Here is a 17,368-nt window from a genome sequence, read left to right as displayed (position 1 = left end):
ACTTAAGTGCACTCAGTGTGTATGCCTGGGGAACTCATTCAACATGTTGAAAAGGCTGTTCTGGCAGCTATTGAGGGAACAGGGTGCAACCAGCTGCAGATTGTGGCACACATTGGAACAAATGATGCCTGTCGTCTGGTCTCCGAGGTCATTCTTGGGTCATTCCAGCAACTGGCGGAGAAGGTTGAGAAGTCCAACTTTCTGCACGGAGATTTAATGAAGCTCACAGTTTGCAGCATTACACCCAGAATTTGTCATGGCTTCTTGTTTCTGAGTTGAGGGGAAGGACTGAAACAGAGACTGCGAAGGTTCTGTGTCAATCTAGGCTGTGACTTCCTGGAGTTGCACCGTAGGGTTGAGAATGGTAGGGTCACCACAAACGGGTCAGGTGTGCAGTACACATCGGAGGCTGCTACTTAGGTAACTGACTGTGTGTGAGGTGCATACAAGGATTTTTTATATTAGGGGACTCTGCATCCAATCCAGATAACAAGAGTTGTAGGAAACACAGAAGTATCAGCGTAAAATAGAAAGAAATGCTTCCAAGAGGTGACGAGTATTAAACCCTTATTGGTTAACTGTCAAAGCATTCACAATGAAGTACCAGAGTTAAAAATGCTCCAGAAATGCAGGGAAGCTCACATAACCCAAAGCACAGGAAGCTTTTTGAAACCTGACATTGATAGCAGTGAGACTTTTGGGGAAAATTTAACTATATTGAAAGGATATGCTAATAGGAAACGGAGGTGGTGTAATTGTTTCAGTAGACAAGACACTCAGATCCGATGAGAAAGAAATTGAAGCTGCACATGAGGTTGTTTGGGCAACACCCAGTATCAGGTGTGACATAAAATAATAACTGGAGCCTTCTATCGCCCATCAGACTCTTCTCCTGATGTGACCAAAAAGAAAATCTCAGTTCACTGCTTATAAGTTTCCCAATCATACTGTAATCATTGGTGGAGACTTAAATCATCCAGAAATCAATTGTGGAAATTGCAGTTTTATTAGTGGTGGGCAGTCAATATGTAAAGACGGCTAGTGGCACCAAAGTTGGTGTCTAATCCCTAGGAAATGACAGGAACTGAAATTGAGGGTAGCAAAGCAAAAGCTGAAATGCTTAAACCTATTTTCAAATAATCCCTACTAGGGAAAATTTAGGAGAACTGTCCCAATTTAATCCTTGTACCACTGGAAACGTGAGTGAAATAAGTGTTAGTGTAGTTGAAGCTCCAGGACCCCATGCAGGGTGTGTATGGGGACAAGGAAAAAAATTCCCCGATTTTTCCCGGATATCCCATTTAAAAAATATGCTTTTTCCCAGGTGAAAATACACTTTTTCTGTGATGAGTGACAGTAGGTTTTCCGTAGATTTTCCCTCGGAATGGTAGAACTTATCAATCCTTTGAATGGTTAACATTTTATACACTTGCATAGAACTTCCCGGAAGAAAAAGAGAAGACAGGGGAGAGAAGTTTTGGAAAGACTTTTAATGAAAAAAAAAAAAAAAAAAGGAAGAGAAGTTTTGGACAGACCTTTGATTTGCAGCAGCATATATGCTGCATATTTTCGTATTACGAAAGTATAAATTCGGATTGCACCAAACACAGCGCGTTAGTTTCCGGAGCATTGAAACCGTGATTGCTATGTCCTTTTGTAATTCAATCATATCTCATGCCATGTGATCTCGCCAACCTATGACAGCAGATATTCAGAAAATAGGACATGTGTTATAGTCAGCCAATAGCAAGATCACTGGTTATGTAGCGTGAACACACAAAGAGGAAAAGTTAACGGTTTACATTAATGTACGTAGTATAGCTACAAGAAAAGCTAAGCTTTCACATATAATATTGGTCTCTAAGATTAACAAGTTGCAATGGAAGCTAAGCTTTCACATGTAATATTGATTTTTTTTTGTGTCTGGTCTTCTGGGCTCGAAATTCTTGTAAGTGGCTGGTCTTGAAAGTGTTCAGTTTTAAACGCTCTGTGATTTAGAAATTCATCCTACTTTCCCAGACATAACGTAATTCATCTTTCGTGAAAAGAAAGTTATTTTGAAAGTAATGCTTTTTGAACCACTGTTCACAATACTATCCGGAGATGGTTAGAAATAGGTTTGATGTAGTAGTTGCCATAAAGCACCAGAAAATGGGCATTATTGTGCGTGTGCAGCTGTAGTGGTGTAGGAAACCCGCATTTTTATATGTATAAAGCACTAAGAGAGCTTACATTACACCATAAAAGAAACAGGGCATCAGAGGATACTCCGCAGAGCACTGGAATTCCTTAAACTATACTAAAATGCATAATTCGGCTTGAAGTGCACATTGGTTTTTTCCAGATTCACAATGAAGTAGGTCTCATCTGATATCAAGCTGTTTTAGTGTGGTTTTTGGGATGTAAATTTTCTTGGAGTACCAGTACTGTACAATCTCATTTTTGGTTCTTTATTATGGCATAATGCCATACATGGCAGAAGATAACTTAACGCAAACATGGGTCACGTGGAGACTAACCCCTCCCCACTATAGTTCAGGCAACTCTGTGCATGCGTGAATCTGGCAGCTAGGGTGCGCGAGAAAAATTTTTCTCATTTGCATCTGGCTGCTTGCTGCTACTGCCGTTACAGCTAACAGCCACACTTCACGTAGCGGGAAGCGGGAGAAGGTACTGCTCATACACAAGTCAATTGCGCATGCGCATGAGCCCACTGGCAACTGGCCAAACGAACCTAATGTGAACAGTTGTGATGTCACACTCATAGCAAGCAGTTTATTGTCTTCACCCTACAGCCTTTGACATATTTTTGCTATTTGCAGATGCTTGTGCGTGCACGGTAATGGTGCATTTCCTTTGCTAATAAAGTTTTTTTTTTTCCTCTCGTTTACATTTTATTGTTGCAGTATCATTCTCCAGTAGCAGGATACAGTAACATTCTTTGCAAGGGAATCAGTTCTTACCAGTCAAAATTACAAAAATTTAACTGAAAACTAAAACAATGAAAAATTCCCAGAATTCCAAAAAATTCCCGGGTGTCTCCCGGTTTTCTCCCGAATGAAAAAATTCCCATGTTTTTCCTGGATTTCCTGGTTGTCCCGGGTCATATACACCCTGCAATGGAATCCCTGTCATATTCTACACTGGATTTGTGGCTGTGTTAGCCGCTATTCAAACTATAATCTGTCATAGATCCCTCAAACAAGAAACCTTGTCCAGTAGTTGGAAGAAAGCACAGATCACACTCGTTTGCAAGAAGAATAACGGAAGTGAGCCACAAAACTACTGTCCAGTATCCTTGACATCGATTTGTTGTAGAATCTTAGAAAAAATTCTGAGCTTAAACATAATGAGGCATCTCGAACAGAATGACCTTCCCCATGACAACTAACATGAATTCCAAAAACATCTATGTGTAAAACCCAGCTCACACTTTCCTCACATTATGTACTGAAAGTTTTGGATTGAGGCAGTCATATAGATGCAGTAGTTATTTATTTTTGAAAGGCATTTGACTCTGTACCACACCTACGCTTACTGTTAAAAGTATAAGGGGCATTCAAAAAGAAATGAGCCGGACTCTGGAATGTGCAAACCGATGACAGGAGGGTAATATCATGGCTTGTGAAATGAGGTGTGGTTCTGACTAGAGCGTGGAAGTTCACAGCTCATCACCAGAGGGCACGTGTGCATGTCACATGACTATAGAGAGCTAGCAGCAACGTGCATCAATCGTCCAACGCTGCCAGTTGCATTGCGAACAGAGACATGGAGGCATCAACAGAAGAGCAAAGAGGTGCTGTTCGTTTTCTGACACCGGAAGGAGTAGGAAGAACAGACATTCATTGACGAGTGTTACAAGTGTACAGTGAACACTGCATGTCCCTTGCAAGGGTCAAGGCATGGCACAAGTGCTTCAGGGAAGGATGGGTGTCATTAGTCGATGATACACGGTCTGGAGAACCACACTTCCTTGCCGATGACATTGTCCAGCTGGTGGATGCACTCATTACCCAGGACTGTCGAGTGACAGTGAAAACCATAGCCGCCGTGGTTGGATTGAGCATCGGAAGTGTTCACACAATAATGAAGGAACGACTGCACATATGCAAAGTGTGTGCCCAATGGGTGCCCCACAATCTTCAACCACACCAGAAAACATGTTGAACGGCCCACTGTCTTGATCATATGCAACACTATGCTCAAGAAGGGCTGGCTGGAGATGAGTCATGGTGTCATCACTTCGAACCAGAATAAAAACGACAAAGTCTCCAGTGGAAGCATCCAGGGTCACCACCACCAACAAAAGCCAAGGCCATCCACACGACTTCAGGAAAGGTTATGCTGATGTTCTTCTTTGACCAAGTTGGCCCCCTTGTGATTCTCTTGCTGCAGCTCAGGACAACAGTGAATGCCCAGCATTACATGCAAACCTTGACCACCCTTCACCAAGCGATCAAATCAAAACGACTGGGCAATCTCACCTGTGGGGTCATTCTGCTCCATGACAATGCAAAGCCTCGTACGGCCAACACAGTCGTGGTGCTCCTGCAGAAATTCAAATGGGAGGTTCTCAGCCACTCTCTGTACAGTCCGGACCTCTCTCCCTGTGATTATGTCATTTTTGGTTCCCTTAAAAAGGCTTTGAAGGGTACATGATTCACCTCGGATGACTACATCCAGCTGTGCGTGCGGAACTGGTTAACATCGCAGCCCTGGGAATTTTATGAGACAACCATTCACCACCTTGTGTCACAGTGGGACAGTTGTCTCAACAGCCAGTGTCAATACTTCTAACATACAGGTACTGGTTTCTGTAATTATGCCTCTGGCTCGTTTCTTTTTGAACGGCCCTTATACAATCATATCGTGTATCCAAGTGAAATTTGTGACTGGATTGACAGGTGTGTATGCTCCGGGAAATCTGGGAGAAAACCTGGGAACTTTTTCATCCAGGAGAATTTTTCATTGTTTCAGTTTTCAGTTAAATTTTTTTAATGTTGACTAGTAAAAACTGATATTTTAACAAAGAATTTTATAGAAGCCCACTACTGCAGAATAATATTGTCACAATAAAACATAAACAAGAGAAAAACACCAAAATAAAACTTAAATTGCAAAGAAAGTGTGTCATTTACAACAACAAAACACAGTGCACACTCAAGCATCTGCCTACAACAAAATGTGTCAGAGGCTTTATGACGAAAACTATGCAGTGCTTCGTAACAACAAACTGCTTTTGATGAGCGTGATATCACAGGTGTTTACATTAGTTTTGCTTGATCAGTTGCCAGTGGGCTCACAGAAAGCGCAGAGCTGAAGTCACGTGTGAGCAGCGCCTTCTCCCACTTCTGGCTACTTGAAATGTGGCTGTTAACTACAGAGGACTAAAATATGTTGTTAGTTTCAGTCTTACGATTTTATTTTATTTCCAAATTTTTGACACTCAAGCTAATCATCGTGCAGAACAATGAAGTTAGTTTTGTTGGCTTGCTGAAGAAACGTGGTTTTTATTAATCCTTTCTGCACAGACAGTCAATTTATTTGAAACGAAGTGTTTCATTCCACCTACTGGCATGTTTCAACTGTTGGTAGAATTTCAAGTGCACATTTTCATCTTGTGGCATGTATGGCATACTGCCGTAATAGGAAACTAAGCCTGAGATAATACAGTACTGGTATTACGAATCTACCTTTCATGAAACACAATGTTTTTTTATCACAAGACATAATTCAAAACTTGTCTGCTATCTCCTGTAGGCTTGACGTTATTTCTGAATTTGTGTTGTTTAGTCTTAAATTTACAATGTGTCATTCTTTGTTAAATTATAGACTGGCGGCACACTGTGTTGTATCATTATAACTCCCCACAAGGCTTTATATTTACCCTGGATTAGAATATAAACTGCCAGTTATACAGTTTCTTGGCTTCACAGAAACCTTGTTGATTTTTTATACCATTTGAAAAAGTCGTGAAAAACTTATATTTTTAATGCCCTTAGTTCTGGCATATACAAACAACAGGTTTTTTTTTTTTTTTTTTTTTTTTTTTTTTTTTTTTTTTTTTTTTTTTTTTTTTTTTTTTTTGTAGGAAATTTGTATTCGTGCTTACTAGCTTTTTGCAGTGCTGTGTGGATGTAAACCTGATAGGAAATGTTAGAAAACAGTACTGCAGAGCATGAATGAAAAAAGATCTATATTAAAGCCACCACAAGGGAAAATATTAAGGTACCTTGAGGTGTATAGTCTAGTTTCGAAATGAATATTATTCAAGGACTGCTTTCTTATTTTGCACTCTTTATCCATATAGGATATGATAAAATAATTGCCCTAAGTGCACTAACTCTGTAAATCCCCTCCAAACAACATGCTGCAGTGCTGCACATGGTCACGTGATGCCCCACTACACACAAAGTTCCGAACGAAAATGCGACGAAAGGCATATGAACAGAGAAAACACCAAGCACGGGCTTCCTACATTACTGTAGTTATGCTTGCACAGTAACACCTGTTTTCTGTCACCCTGATAACTGTTCAAATGGACTTGTTTGTAACAGGTCGTTGGGAAGTATTGCAAATGATGGTTTGAGAAGTGTTGCTTTCAAAGTAAATTTCCTTTTACACAAGATGAATTACATTATGTGTGAGAAGGTCCGATGATTTTCTTAAATAGCAGATCGTTTGCCTCGCGTTCAAAACTTAACACTTTGAGGCTCAGCCACTTAGAAAAATTTTGGGCCCAGAAGACCAGCCATTTCTTCATTATGTAAAATTTTACTAGCATATTTGTGTTTGATATATCCTAAAGGGTAACACATGTAAAAAGGACCAATATTATGTGTGAAATCTTAGCTTTGCTTGTAGCCATACTATTTGCATATTAATTTAAACCATTGACTTTTCCTATTTGTGTGTTCGCACTACTTAACAGTGATATCTGCTGTCACTGGCTGGGGAGACCTCATGACATGAGCTACGATTAATTGTCAATATCAGTGAAATTCTGCAATTTTGTTTTATTTAATTTTGTCAACTACCAGTTTCGGCATTCCACTACGCCATCTTCAGGTCCCATATACATCTCTCAAAATAAACAATAGTGTTGTACAGTGCCATATGTCACTGGATGTTGAGAATTCAGTTTCACAAGTGCTTCATTTGAAGATTAGCTATCAATCCTTCATAATCTTGGATGCCAGTGGATTCAAATGATGTTTTGTGGAGTATTATTTTTGCAAAAGGTATTCTGAAAGGGAAAAATCCAGTGGGTCTAAAAAAAAAACCTTCTTGCAGGGCTGTCAACTTGACTTATTTCAGGTGCTCAGTTAGGCTAAATGGGGTAATGCAGCATTGTGTGTGAAGTCCACATACATATTGTCTTGTTTGCTGCCAATAGGCTGAATTCAGTGTTTCTGCCATAGGCATGTAATTCTCAACATTAATTTTCTAACATGGAATATACAGATCTAGGAAACAAACATCTCAAATACCAAACCACACACTCGAACAGATATGAGGCTTATTTTTCTCAATTGTAAATACACTATTTGTCTATTAATGACAATTATAAACAGTTGACAGTCTAAAGAGTCTGGAAGACATCCCTATCTGACCATAACATTATAGTCTCCTCCTAGCATGGATTCAGTGACCTCCGTTCTATGTCACAGTCCCTTGATGACAGTTCTCTGTGATAACTAATTCGTCTTGTTCACTGTTCGGTGTGCAGAATAGTAAGTGAAATGTCTGACCTGGTAGTCTAGTGATGAGGTGCTTGTCTGCAAACCGAGAGGTCATGGGATTGAATCCTGATCAGACAACAGATTTTTTGGTCTGTATTTTAACGTAACCTTCATCTCTCCATGATGTGAAGAGTCTCCAGAAATGACATATGGTTCGAATTCCATGTTGAACTGTAGATCCTCTTTTCCCGGTTGGATAACCGGAATAGATTAAGGACATGCAAGACACCGAAGTGGTGTCCAATAGAAAGATTTGCTCCAGGCCGTAGAGCCACACCAAATCATTATTATTAGTGTCCACACAGGGGCCTGGGTGTTGTGTGTCCTTCATCACCATTTCATCATCATTGACCCGCAAGTTGCTGAAGTGGCGTCAACTAAAAAAAGGACTTGCAATACGGCAGCCGAACTCCCCCGCATGGGGCCTCCTGGTCAACAATGCCATACGCTCATTTCATTTCATTATTATTAGTTGTTGTAGTAGTGAAACATTCATAACAACTGGTATTGCCTATGGGGTGTAGTGATCATCCATAACTGCATCTTGATATAGGTCAAGATTGAGCAGCTTTAGGCTGATTTAACTACCAAAGCAGAGTGTAATGAATGAGAAGGAGAAAGTTTTCTCATCTACTGTTGATGACAAGGTTAAGAAAGACTTAAGAATGAAAATGTTGGGTAACAAAAGCAATTTCATAATTAATCAGAAGGGAGTTGCTATCTGTTCCCTTGCCTGCCATGATTCCTGAATGCATATTGTTGAGTGCTCTGTTCTGCCTTACATATACTCTTCTCTGGTTGATTGCTCATAGAATGCACAAGTCACAGTTCAGCTAAGAACTGCAATCTATTTATTGTTTTTGCAACTGATTTACAGTTCTGTGACTTCTCTGGAAACAAGTGTCATGAGGTTAACTTTTCCACTTATTTTAATCAAATGGTGATGTTATAGATAATGTTTGCACCCATGTACTCAACCTTGTAATTCTAAATAACATTTAGAGGCAAGTGGGAATCTCCACCTCCTCTTGTGGATAGATGGATGTCAAGCATTATCAAGCACTATGGACTGAACTTAATCTGTTGTTACTTGTTGGCAATCAAAACTTCATTTTGCGATGGTGGCAATGGCTTCTGATGATGACTGTTGTTCACTGCTGATGACTAGCTGTTGCTACTGCTCTTGTTCTGGTATCCTTATTGGTACTATGCATGAAAGCACTTATTTTATATTCCATTCCCCCCTCCCTAGTTGAAAACAAACTCAGTTGCTATTTGAAGGCAGTCTCACTTTCACATGTGTTCCTGAATCTTAGAGAAGCTTCTAGGAGCATCGATAAGAGCCCACAAGATGAAGGATGATACACAGCTGCCAGACTCTCTTCTGTAACGAACTCTTATTCGCACAGCTGGCACTTTTTCCAGGCCATTGTGCCGAAATGTGAAATTATACGTACTTTTGCATGTTGTCACAGACCTGTCAGCTGCTTAGCCTCTTTGCGTAGCAACATTGAGTGAAGCCTAAGGTATTTATACTGCTACTTAGCATTCATTATATTTGCTGCCCAACATTCACCACAGGAACTTCTTTAGGTTTATTACAAACAAAAAACAAGCAGTAGTGTTTATGCTTTTTGTGAGGCCATCAGTTTGTACATTTCTCTGTTTGTATTGAGCAACTGACCACATTTGATTCTTGTGTAGTTTCTCGCTTGTTTTTGCATGTAGTGTCATGTGTCTCCCATTTGTCCTTTCTCTTATAGCTGTACTGTTACTGGTGACTACTAAAGCTGCATCACAGCTGTAATTTAACTTACGTTTGTAATGCCACCATGTTTATGTGTCATTCATAAAACAGAAAAAGAAAATCTAAATATATAAAACAGCAATGCTTGAACTACAGTAAAAGCAGCCATTGAGTATATGTTATGACATAATCAATATAATAGAGGGAAACATTCCACGTGGGAAAAATATATTTAAAAACAAAGATGCTGTGACTTACCATACGAAAGCGCTGGCAGGTCGATAGAAACACAGACAGACACATACATACACACAAAATTCAAGCTTTCACAACAAACTGTTGCCTCATCAGGAAAGAGGGAAGGAGAGAGAAAGACGAAAGGAAGTGGGTTTTAAGGGAGAGGGTAAGGGGTCATTCCAATCCCGGGAGCGGAAAGACTTACCTTAGGGGGAAAAAGGACGGGTATACACTCGCACACACACACATATCCATCCACACATATACAGACACAAGCAGACATCTTGCTTGTGTCTGTATATGTGTGGTGGATATGTGTGTGTGTGTGCGCGAGTTTGTTGCGAAAGCTTGAATTTTGTGTGTATGTATGTGCCTGTTTGTGTTTCTATCGACCTGCCAGCGCTTTCGTACGGTAAGTCACATCATCTTTGTTTTTAAATATATTATGACATAATCATCTTCATAAATGGAGGTATCAATTTTGAATTACTGAGTATAAGAGAAAAGAATCTGCATGCCAATTTCAGGGAGACTAACTTTGGTTTCCAAATAGAATATGCCATTATTACTTAGCTATATTAAAAACTGAAATGCATGATATTGATGTTCCACAATAGCTATTTATATTTTATTGTGAGGTATATTTCAGCTTTCTTGGACATTATCAGACAACTTAAGACTGACTAGACAGTCCACACACCAATGAGAGCCTGTAGTTGCACGATGGCTATTATTTGCAAAGGTATAGGATGATTTGAAGATTATTTATTCATAAGAGGAACACATAATTGTGATACTTCAATGTTGTATGGTTAGAAAAGAAGAAATAGTATGTAATGATGTACTGAATGTTTTAGACTGTAAACACATGGGTATAACTCCTTAATCCCACTGTTTGACTGACCTAAACATATTGTGCTACACAATATAATCAGATATTAGTTAAAGTTTTTTATATTAAATTGTATTCAAAGATTAAAAGTTCATTAATATAAAAATGAAAAAAGTGCATAAAGTGAACACTGATTCACAATACTATGGTATATGGACAAAAATATAGAGGCTGGTGAATGTGATTACCAGGAATAAGGGATGGAGACAAAGGGGAGGAAGGTGGGAATGCAGTGTGATGTATGGGAAACAATTAAATAATTTACAACAAGCATGTCATCTTATTGTGAGAACAGTGGTAACTGGCTACTGTTACTTCGAATGAATGGCATTTTTCTCACATTAAAAGTGGTGGTCTTCTTAAATAAAAGCAAAAATATCATTACTGGAAATTCTGGTTATCAGTAAACACCAGTCATAGGGTTTTGACTGAATCCTTAATGATGAAATGTGGTTCTGTTATTCACCCTTTCTATAACAGCAGCTAGTTAGCATTGCTCTCACCGTTTCCATGAATAAGGTCGCTTGAGTAGTTGTAAAAATTTTAACAGAATCCTAAAACTGTGCCTACTTGAACAATTTCAGCTTTTGTTGCATTTCGTATTGTAAATGGAGATGCAGATTACTTGATGATGGTACATGTTTGACTGATTTGCCTTTTACAGATTTTAATTGTGAATGCTGTGGTTTTCAGGCAGTACTGTTTACAGGGGTGCTTATTCTCTTTCTTGGTACCTATGCTACATTGTATTCAGCATCAGAGGCAGCTTCGACCAAGTTGGATGTGCCACTGGAGTCAGGGAAACTTCTTCATGAAGGACAATCTGGAGTTATCAAAAATAAGCTTCTTGGCAAAAATAGTGAGTTTATTTCTGTGTTTTTATTATTTTAATACTAATTTACATGACTTATTTATATTTTTAATCTTTCTTGAAACTCACTAAGATTTTTACTAATAATGGCTGCTGCTAACCTTGCTGCTGCTGCTGAGATGTTCAGTCTAAAGACAGGTTTGATATAGCTCTCCTCACTACTACACTATGTGCAAATCTCTCACCTTTGAATAACTTACGCATCCTGCATCCTTTTGAACCTCTTTACTGTATTTGTACCTTGATATCTCTGTACACTTTGTCTTCCTGTGTCCCCCCCCCCCCTTCTACTACTACTACTACTACTACTACTACTACTACTCCCTCTCCCTCCCCCCCCTCCCTCCCTCTCCCCCCCCCCCCTCCCCTACATTATTAAATTGACGAGTTTTTGATGTCCCTGAATGTGTCCTATCAACTGATCCCTTCCTTTTATCAAGTTTCTTCTGGAACTGGGACCTGCATGTTGTCTTTGGTTATATCAGTTATGGAGTGCAGGTTGAAAGTGGTTACAGGTCTGTGGAAATAAGTACTCTACTTTGTTAGAAACTTGTATTACGATCAGAAACATCAATTTTTCACATATCTTTTCAAGAATTAGGTTTGCTCTCCACTAGCAATTTCTAGTTGTGTAATTTTTCAGTCACAATAATGTAAGTCTTTGTTTCCAATGCAAGTGCACACACTTGCAGCTAAGCAATCTTAGTGATTAAAAAGTTACAACATGTCCTGTTTTAGCTGCAATGTGACTATCACTTTGCTGAATGAGTCGCGTGATCAGGCACAGACAATCACCCACTTGTGATAATGTAGTCATGTCTTGAAGCTGGCTTGTACTGTTTTGTTCATCATCTTTCCTGATTTTTCCGCTATTTTTGCTTTTTTAAAATGTCTGACAAGGAATCTACTGGATGTGATGAACGTATATTAACAGTGACTGCTACGGAGTTACTTATTAAAACTAAGAAGAGACCAGATCTTTACAACAAACAATTAAAAGAATTTAATGATACTAATTTCAAGAATGAACTGTGGGCTGAAGGTTGTACACAAATGATTCATAACAGAAATGAACTGACAACAAAAGATAAGAAAACTAAAGGTAAGTTTAAATAAATAAACAAATTTGTTGTTATAAAAAATATTGCAACCCAAAATAAAGAAGACATGTATAGTTACAATAATTCATATGTTGCTATTAAGAGCATTGTTATTTTATATTTGTTATCTAATGAATGAATTCATGTCCCACTGGTTAGAGGCTGTTGTAGTGCCAAGCCGTAGGTGAACTGAAGTAATTTGCAAAATAGTCTCTCACTTCAGTACCTAAAAAGTCAGCCCGTAACCAAGACAAGAGACTCCTTCCAGCAGACACTCCCATCTTTTCTTCTGACAAAGTTATGAACTACACAACATGATTTTGCAGTGTCGTCTGCTAACTTTGTTTGGATGGTGAAAGGTGTGCCAGTTATTGGCCAAAATGTCAAAAGTACATTCCAGCAGCCTTTGAGCATGACTTATTCTGTGGTTGCACACACATTGTTTCATGAATGAGTTTCTTTTAGAGTAGGTCTGCCCTTTCAACAATCTTTGATTTTTTGTTGGATGAACCCAATAATGATGTTTGTGTTGTTTACTTCTCACTCGAAGCAAAAGAGTGATCACACAAGAAGTTTCAATGATATCTGTTGGGAAATTCATTTAATTTAATGACTTATTTATCACTGTGGGTTTAGCTTCCAGATTTTCTGCAACAGATTTTTCTGTCGCCACTACTAGAAATCGCTGGTTGAGGCAGAGTCTTAGGCTGTGTCCTACGTGAGCAACAGAAGTGAGCAACTTCTGGATACGTGACACTCCACAAGCAGCAGCATCGGGCGAAAAACTTGGGTGTACTGCGTGCGAGTGACCGTGTCGTGCTACAAGATGGCTGGTTAGAGCAAACCAGCTGTTACTATAAATCAGCATCCCTAACCTGTAGAATACTGTAGCTGGAGAGTAAGGCTACAGAATTAGGTTTACTTAAGAAAATAAAGTGAAAAGGAATGCTGTGCATGAAATTTACAAAGGGAAGAATCTTCGAATACACGTGAATGAGCAGAGGAGCATTCGACTATCTCATCAATACATTAAATACAAATGTTTTTTACATGAACAAGAACTTTTAACAGCCAATAAATGCGGAGGAATGACTACTACATGGCTAACTATGCTAAATACAAATATAAGTACACAGATTGTTACCAATGAACAAAAGCTAGCTGTGGTGTAGGGGTAGTGTATGCAGTTCATGAGAAGTTTTGGGAAAAGCTTCTGGGTTCGATTCCGGGTCATTCTTACTTTTTTACTGACTCAGTTACAATTCTGTATACTAAGTTTTATGTATACTGTTTACGCTGCATCACTGAGTATATTTTTAAGGTCTTGCCAAAGAACTTGATCTTCACACCAATCCCAGTATATCACACACATTTAATTCTTAATAAATTACAATGAACCATGAAATTTTACAGATATTTGATGTTGCGAACGTAATTCATCAGCAGTCAGTGTTGAGGCTAAGCGTTTCAATTACTCTAAATGGTCTGTAAGTTTGGTGCAACTCATTTTTTGTTCATGTTTTGAGCATCATTCAAAGGCACGTAGAACATTTCTCCGATCTACTTAGTTCTTTTACACAAATCATTTCATAAAATATTTGACTGATTTCTTTCATTTTTTAATTTCAAGTTTTATTCAGAAAGCATGATCTTACTGACTCCTCGTTTGCCTTCCTAACGTACTTGATTCGAAGGAAGCCTTATTGACATTTAAATACCACACCAGTGTATCTTTTTATGTGCAAAATAGGTAGGTCTTGAACAGATGAAATTTTTGACACTTCATTTACATAGCTTGGCAGCAGCTTTTCGTGAAATATTTCAATTTTTCCTCAGCTTATTAATTAAGTTTTCATTAATTACCCTGATTACTTTCAAGCAGTTAAATATTTTCATGCCAAACTAGACCTCAAGCTGGTCGCTTTGATACCCCGTTTACCTGTTTCTCTCCCTTCGTTTGACTATGAAAATTTGGACAAAACCTCATGGTGTAAGTTATAGGGAGTCTTGTTTCGCTCTGCTCACGCATTTACAAAAATGTATCAAGTGTTAATCATATGATAAAATAGTCCTTTCTGCGTGCTGTCATTTCCAAAATTCGTCGTTTTGATATCTTGAACCTTTCATGAGATACGACAATTTTTACGACCCTTGATTCCTGAAGCGCAGGAAAGGTTTGGATGCACCGCAAGCAACCTATCCGCAGATATAACAACCAATACCTCAAGAATTAAAAGAGATATCATTCCAGTCTCAAACTTTAAATACAATTTAGATATATTGGTTACATTTCATATGCAATAACGTATGGCCTTAAATGAACTATATGGAAAGTCTACACAGTGTGATTTTACCTCTGCAAATTCTTACAAATTTTGTGCAGCCATGTACTCAACTTCGCGCAGCACAGTAACTATGACGAATAACAAAAATAAATTCAGACCTTTTTCTTTTAAAGATATCAAGCTATAGGTTGAGGAAGAATCAAATTTTTTTACCGAATAGTTTTCTTAAAATCGGATGTTAAGTAATTCATAGTTGCCGTTGCATCCACTCCACTGCTTTGCCGAGAAGACATGTGGCTGTCGCTCTCTGTCGCACATGCTGCAGCGGCAAGATTCAAACACATTTGAATTCAAACGTTGTCAGTTGGCTGCAATACAGATGTCGCTCACGTAGGACACTTCCTTAACTACATCTGCGGTTGTGTTTTGTCGCCTGAAGCTGTCTCGCTTCTGTCGCTCACGTAGGACTGTTGCTCATGTAGGACACATCCTTAATGTCGTGTAACTATGTACACTCCACTGCCAGGTCAAAGACTGATTCTGCTAACAAGCCCCTAGGCCTCAAGTGCATTTGAATAGAGGTGGGCAGGGATGGGCAGACAGGTCATACTTAGGTGGTGAAGAAATAGCAATCCAGTTCCATTTTTTTTTTTTTTTAAAAAAAAAGCTGCTTTTAATGTTTCTTCACATTAACATTTTTCAAAAACAGCTACTGAAAAAATGGACACAAATCTAAATGACAAGACTGGTCTTTACGGTGGGTGGAGATGAGTGAGGCAAAATGCTGACGTAATCGGCACTCGCCACTACCAACAGAAACTGCAACATTTAGCTTAAGTACACAATTTTGACGCTACAACAGCTAGGTCACTGGCAATGGCAGAAATGTAAAAACAAGGAAGTCGACATAAGGTGTTCCAGACAATTTCGATATGTGACAAAACCTAACGACAGACCCATCTTTTACCGTGCCACGTACATGAAGTTACCATTGTTGGCTAAGTGGTTATTGCCAAGTGTGGGCATGCATTGTTTTCCTTTCAATTCTTGCCCTGAGAGGGAGACACAGGCTGCTAGCTTGTTGATGTACAGAATATCTGATTATTAATCAGTAATTAAATTTACAGCTCTAAAACCAGCAGTATATTTAGATGTGCAGGTTATATTTCTGTAGGCAGTTAGGTTGATATTTTTTCCGTCAGTATATTGATATATTGATACCTTTTTCGATACATCGGTTGACGATAATAATATTTTTTTACATATTGATTTATCGGATTCCTGATATTTTTAAAAATACCGACAGTCCTACAATGTGAATGGGAAAAGATTTTGTTGTAGGCAGAAATGCCCATTGTAATAAACTAAGAGAAATTGGAATTTGCACAGAAAGATTCAGATGTTCGTTTTCTCCGCGTATTGTTTGAGAGTGGAATGGTCGAGAAATAGTCTGAAAGTGGTTCTCTAAACATTCTGCCAACCACTTAGATGTAAATTGCGGAACAATGATAAAGATGTAGGTTTAATGATGTGCCATTGTCAGTGAGAAAGGCTGTGTGCATGCTACAGAATGAGGCTTTAATGCAGTAAAATAATGCCCCTTTGCAGGTAGCTGACAACATGCGTCTGCCCCTGTGAGCGATCTGATGGCCCTCAACGTATTTCTCCAAAATGCCATTTCTTGCAGGAATGCTAGTCCAGCAAGGAATGCAGGAGAGCTTCCGTGAAGTTTAGAAAGTAGCAGAGATGTACTGATGGAAGTGAATTTATGAGGGCAGTTAGTGAGTCGTGCCTGGATAGATGCATCATCAGCGCATAGCCCTCTGGGACATTTCAGTTTAAAACCTTATGGTTTTGTTAGTGTCTCTCATGCTTGTTTACTTTCAGTGCACCACGATTAGATTGCATATGCCAAATAGTATGCACCTGAAGAGTTTCAGTGAGATGTGATTGTTGGTTTCAGATTAATAAACATCTCACCTGTTTTGTAGGCTTTCAGCATTTCTTGATCTATGCTGTTTTTCTACAATACTCCTCTGAAGTTGTTACTATGTGCGGTGGACTGCTCAGAAATCTATCCTGTGCACTTGATGATCATGACTAATAATGGGTGTCATAATTTGGATTAATGTCTGTAAAGAAACTCCAAAATAAAGCAACAATTAAAGTAATGCTGTAAATACATCAACTTACCAGCAGAGAGCATGCAAGCAACAATGTGTGGAACTATTATATCTGTAATATTAGTAGTTTTTCTTGTTTTGTAAAATATAATGTAATAGCTATAGTTTGTACTACCAGTAGCTCATAAAGTTACACTGTGCAACAGCACAAATTGATTGTACTTGAAAGTGTCATACTGTCAACATAACAATCACACATAATAAAATGTAGACAACCTTAAGCAGATGTGACTAAGTTCAAATTAAACTATGGAGCAAGTGTTCCTTCATATGGAAGAAGAAAAGGAAGTTTTCTCGAAATGGGACTCATG

At 38.7% G+C, this 17,368-nt stretch overlaps 1 protein-coding gene across 1 annotated transcript in view; it reads left to right on the top strand.

Moving 5' to 3' along the window:
* LOC126474940 (putative sodium-coupled neutral amino acid transporter 10) overlaps positions 1-17,368 on the top strand; it is a 76,874-nt gene that overhangs the window by 30,031 nt on the left and 29,475 nt on the right. The window contains exon 9 of the mRNA XM_050102458.1: positions 11,312-11,477. Within this exon, the coding sequence (XP_049958415.1) occupies positions 11,312-11,477 (166 nt within the window). The remainder of the gene's footprint in view (positions 1-11,311; positions 11,478-17,368) is intronic.

This window comes from Schistocerca serialis, chromosome 4 (assembly GCF_023864345.2).
Source record: "Schistocerca serialis cubense isolate TAMUIC-IGC-003099 chromosome 4, iqSchSeri2.2, whole genome shotgun sequence".
Lineage (NCBI taxonomy): Eukaryota > Metazoa > Arthropoda > Insecta > Orthoptera > Acrididae > Schistocerca > Schistocerca serialis.
The sequence above is the reverse complement of the archived record's forward strand: the minus strand, read 5'-3'. Positions and strand labels throughout refer to the sequence as shown.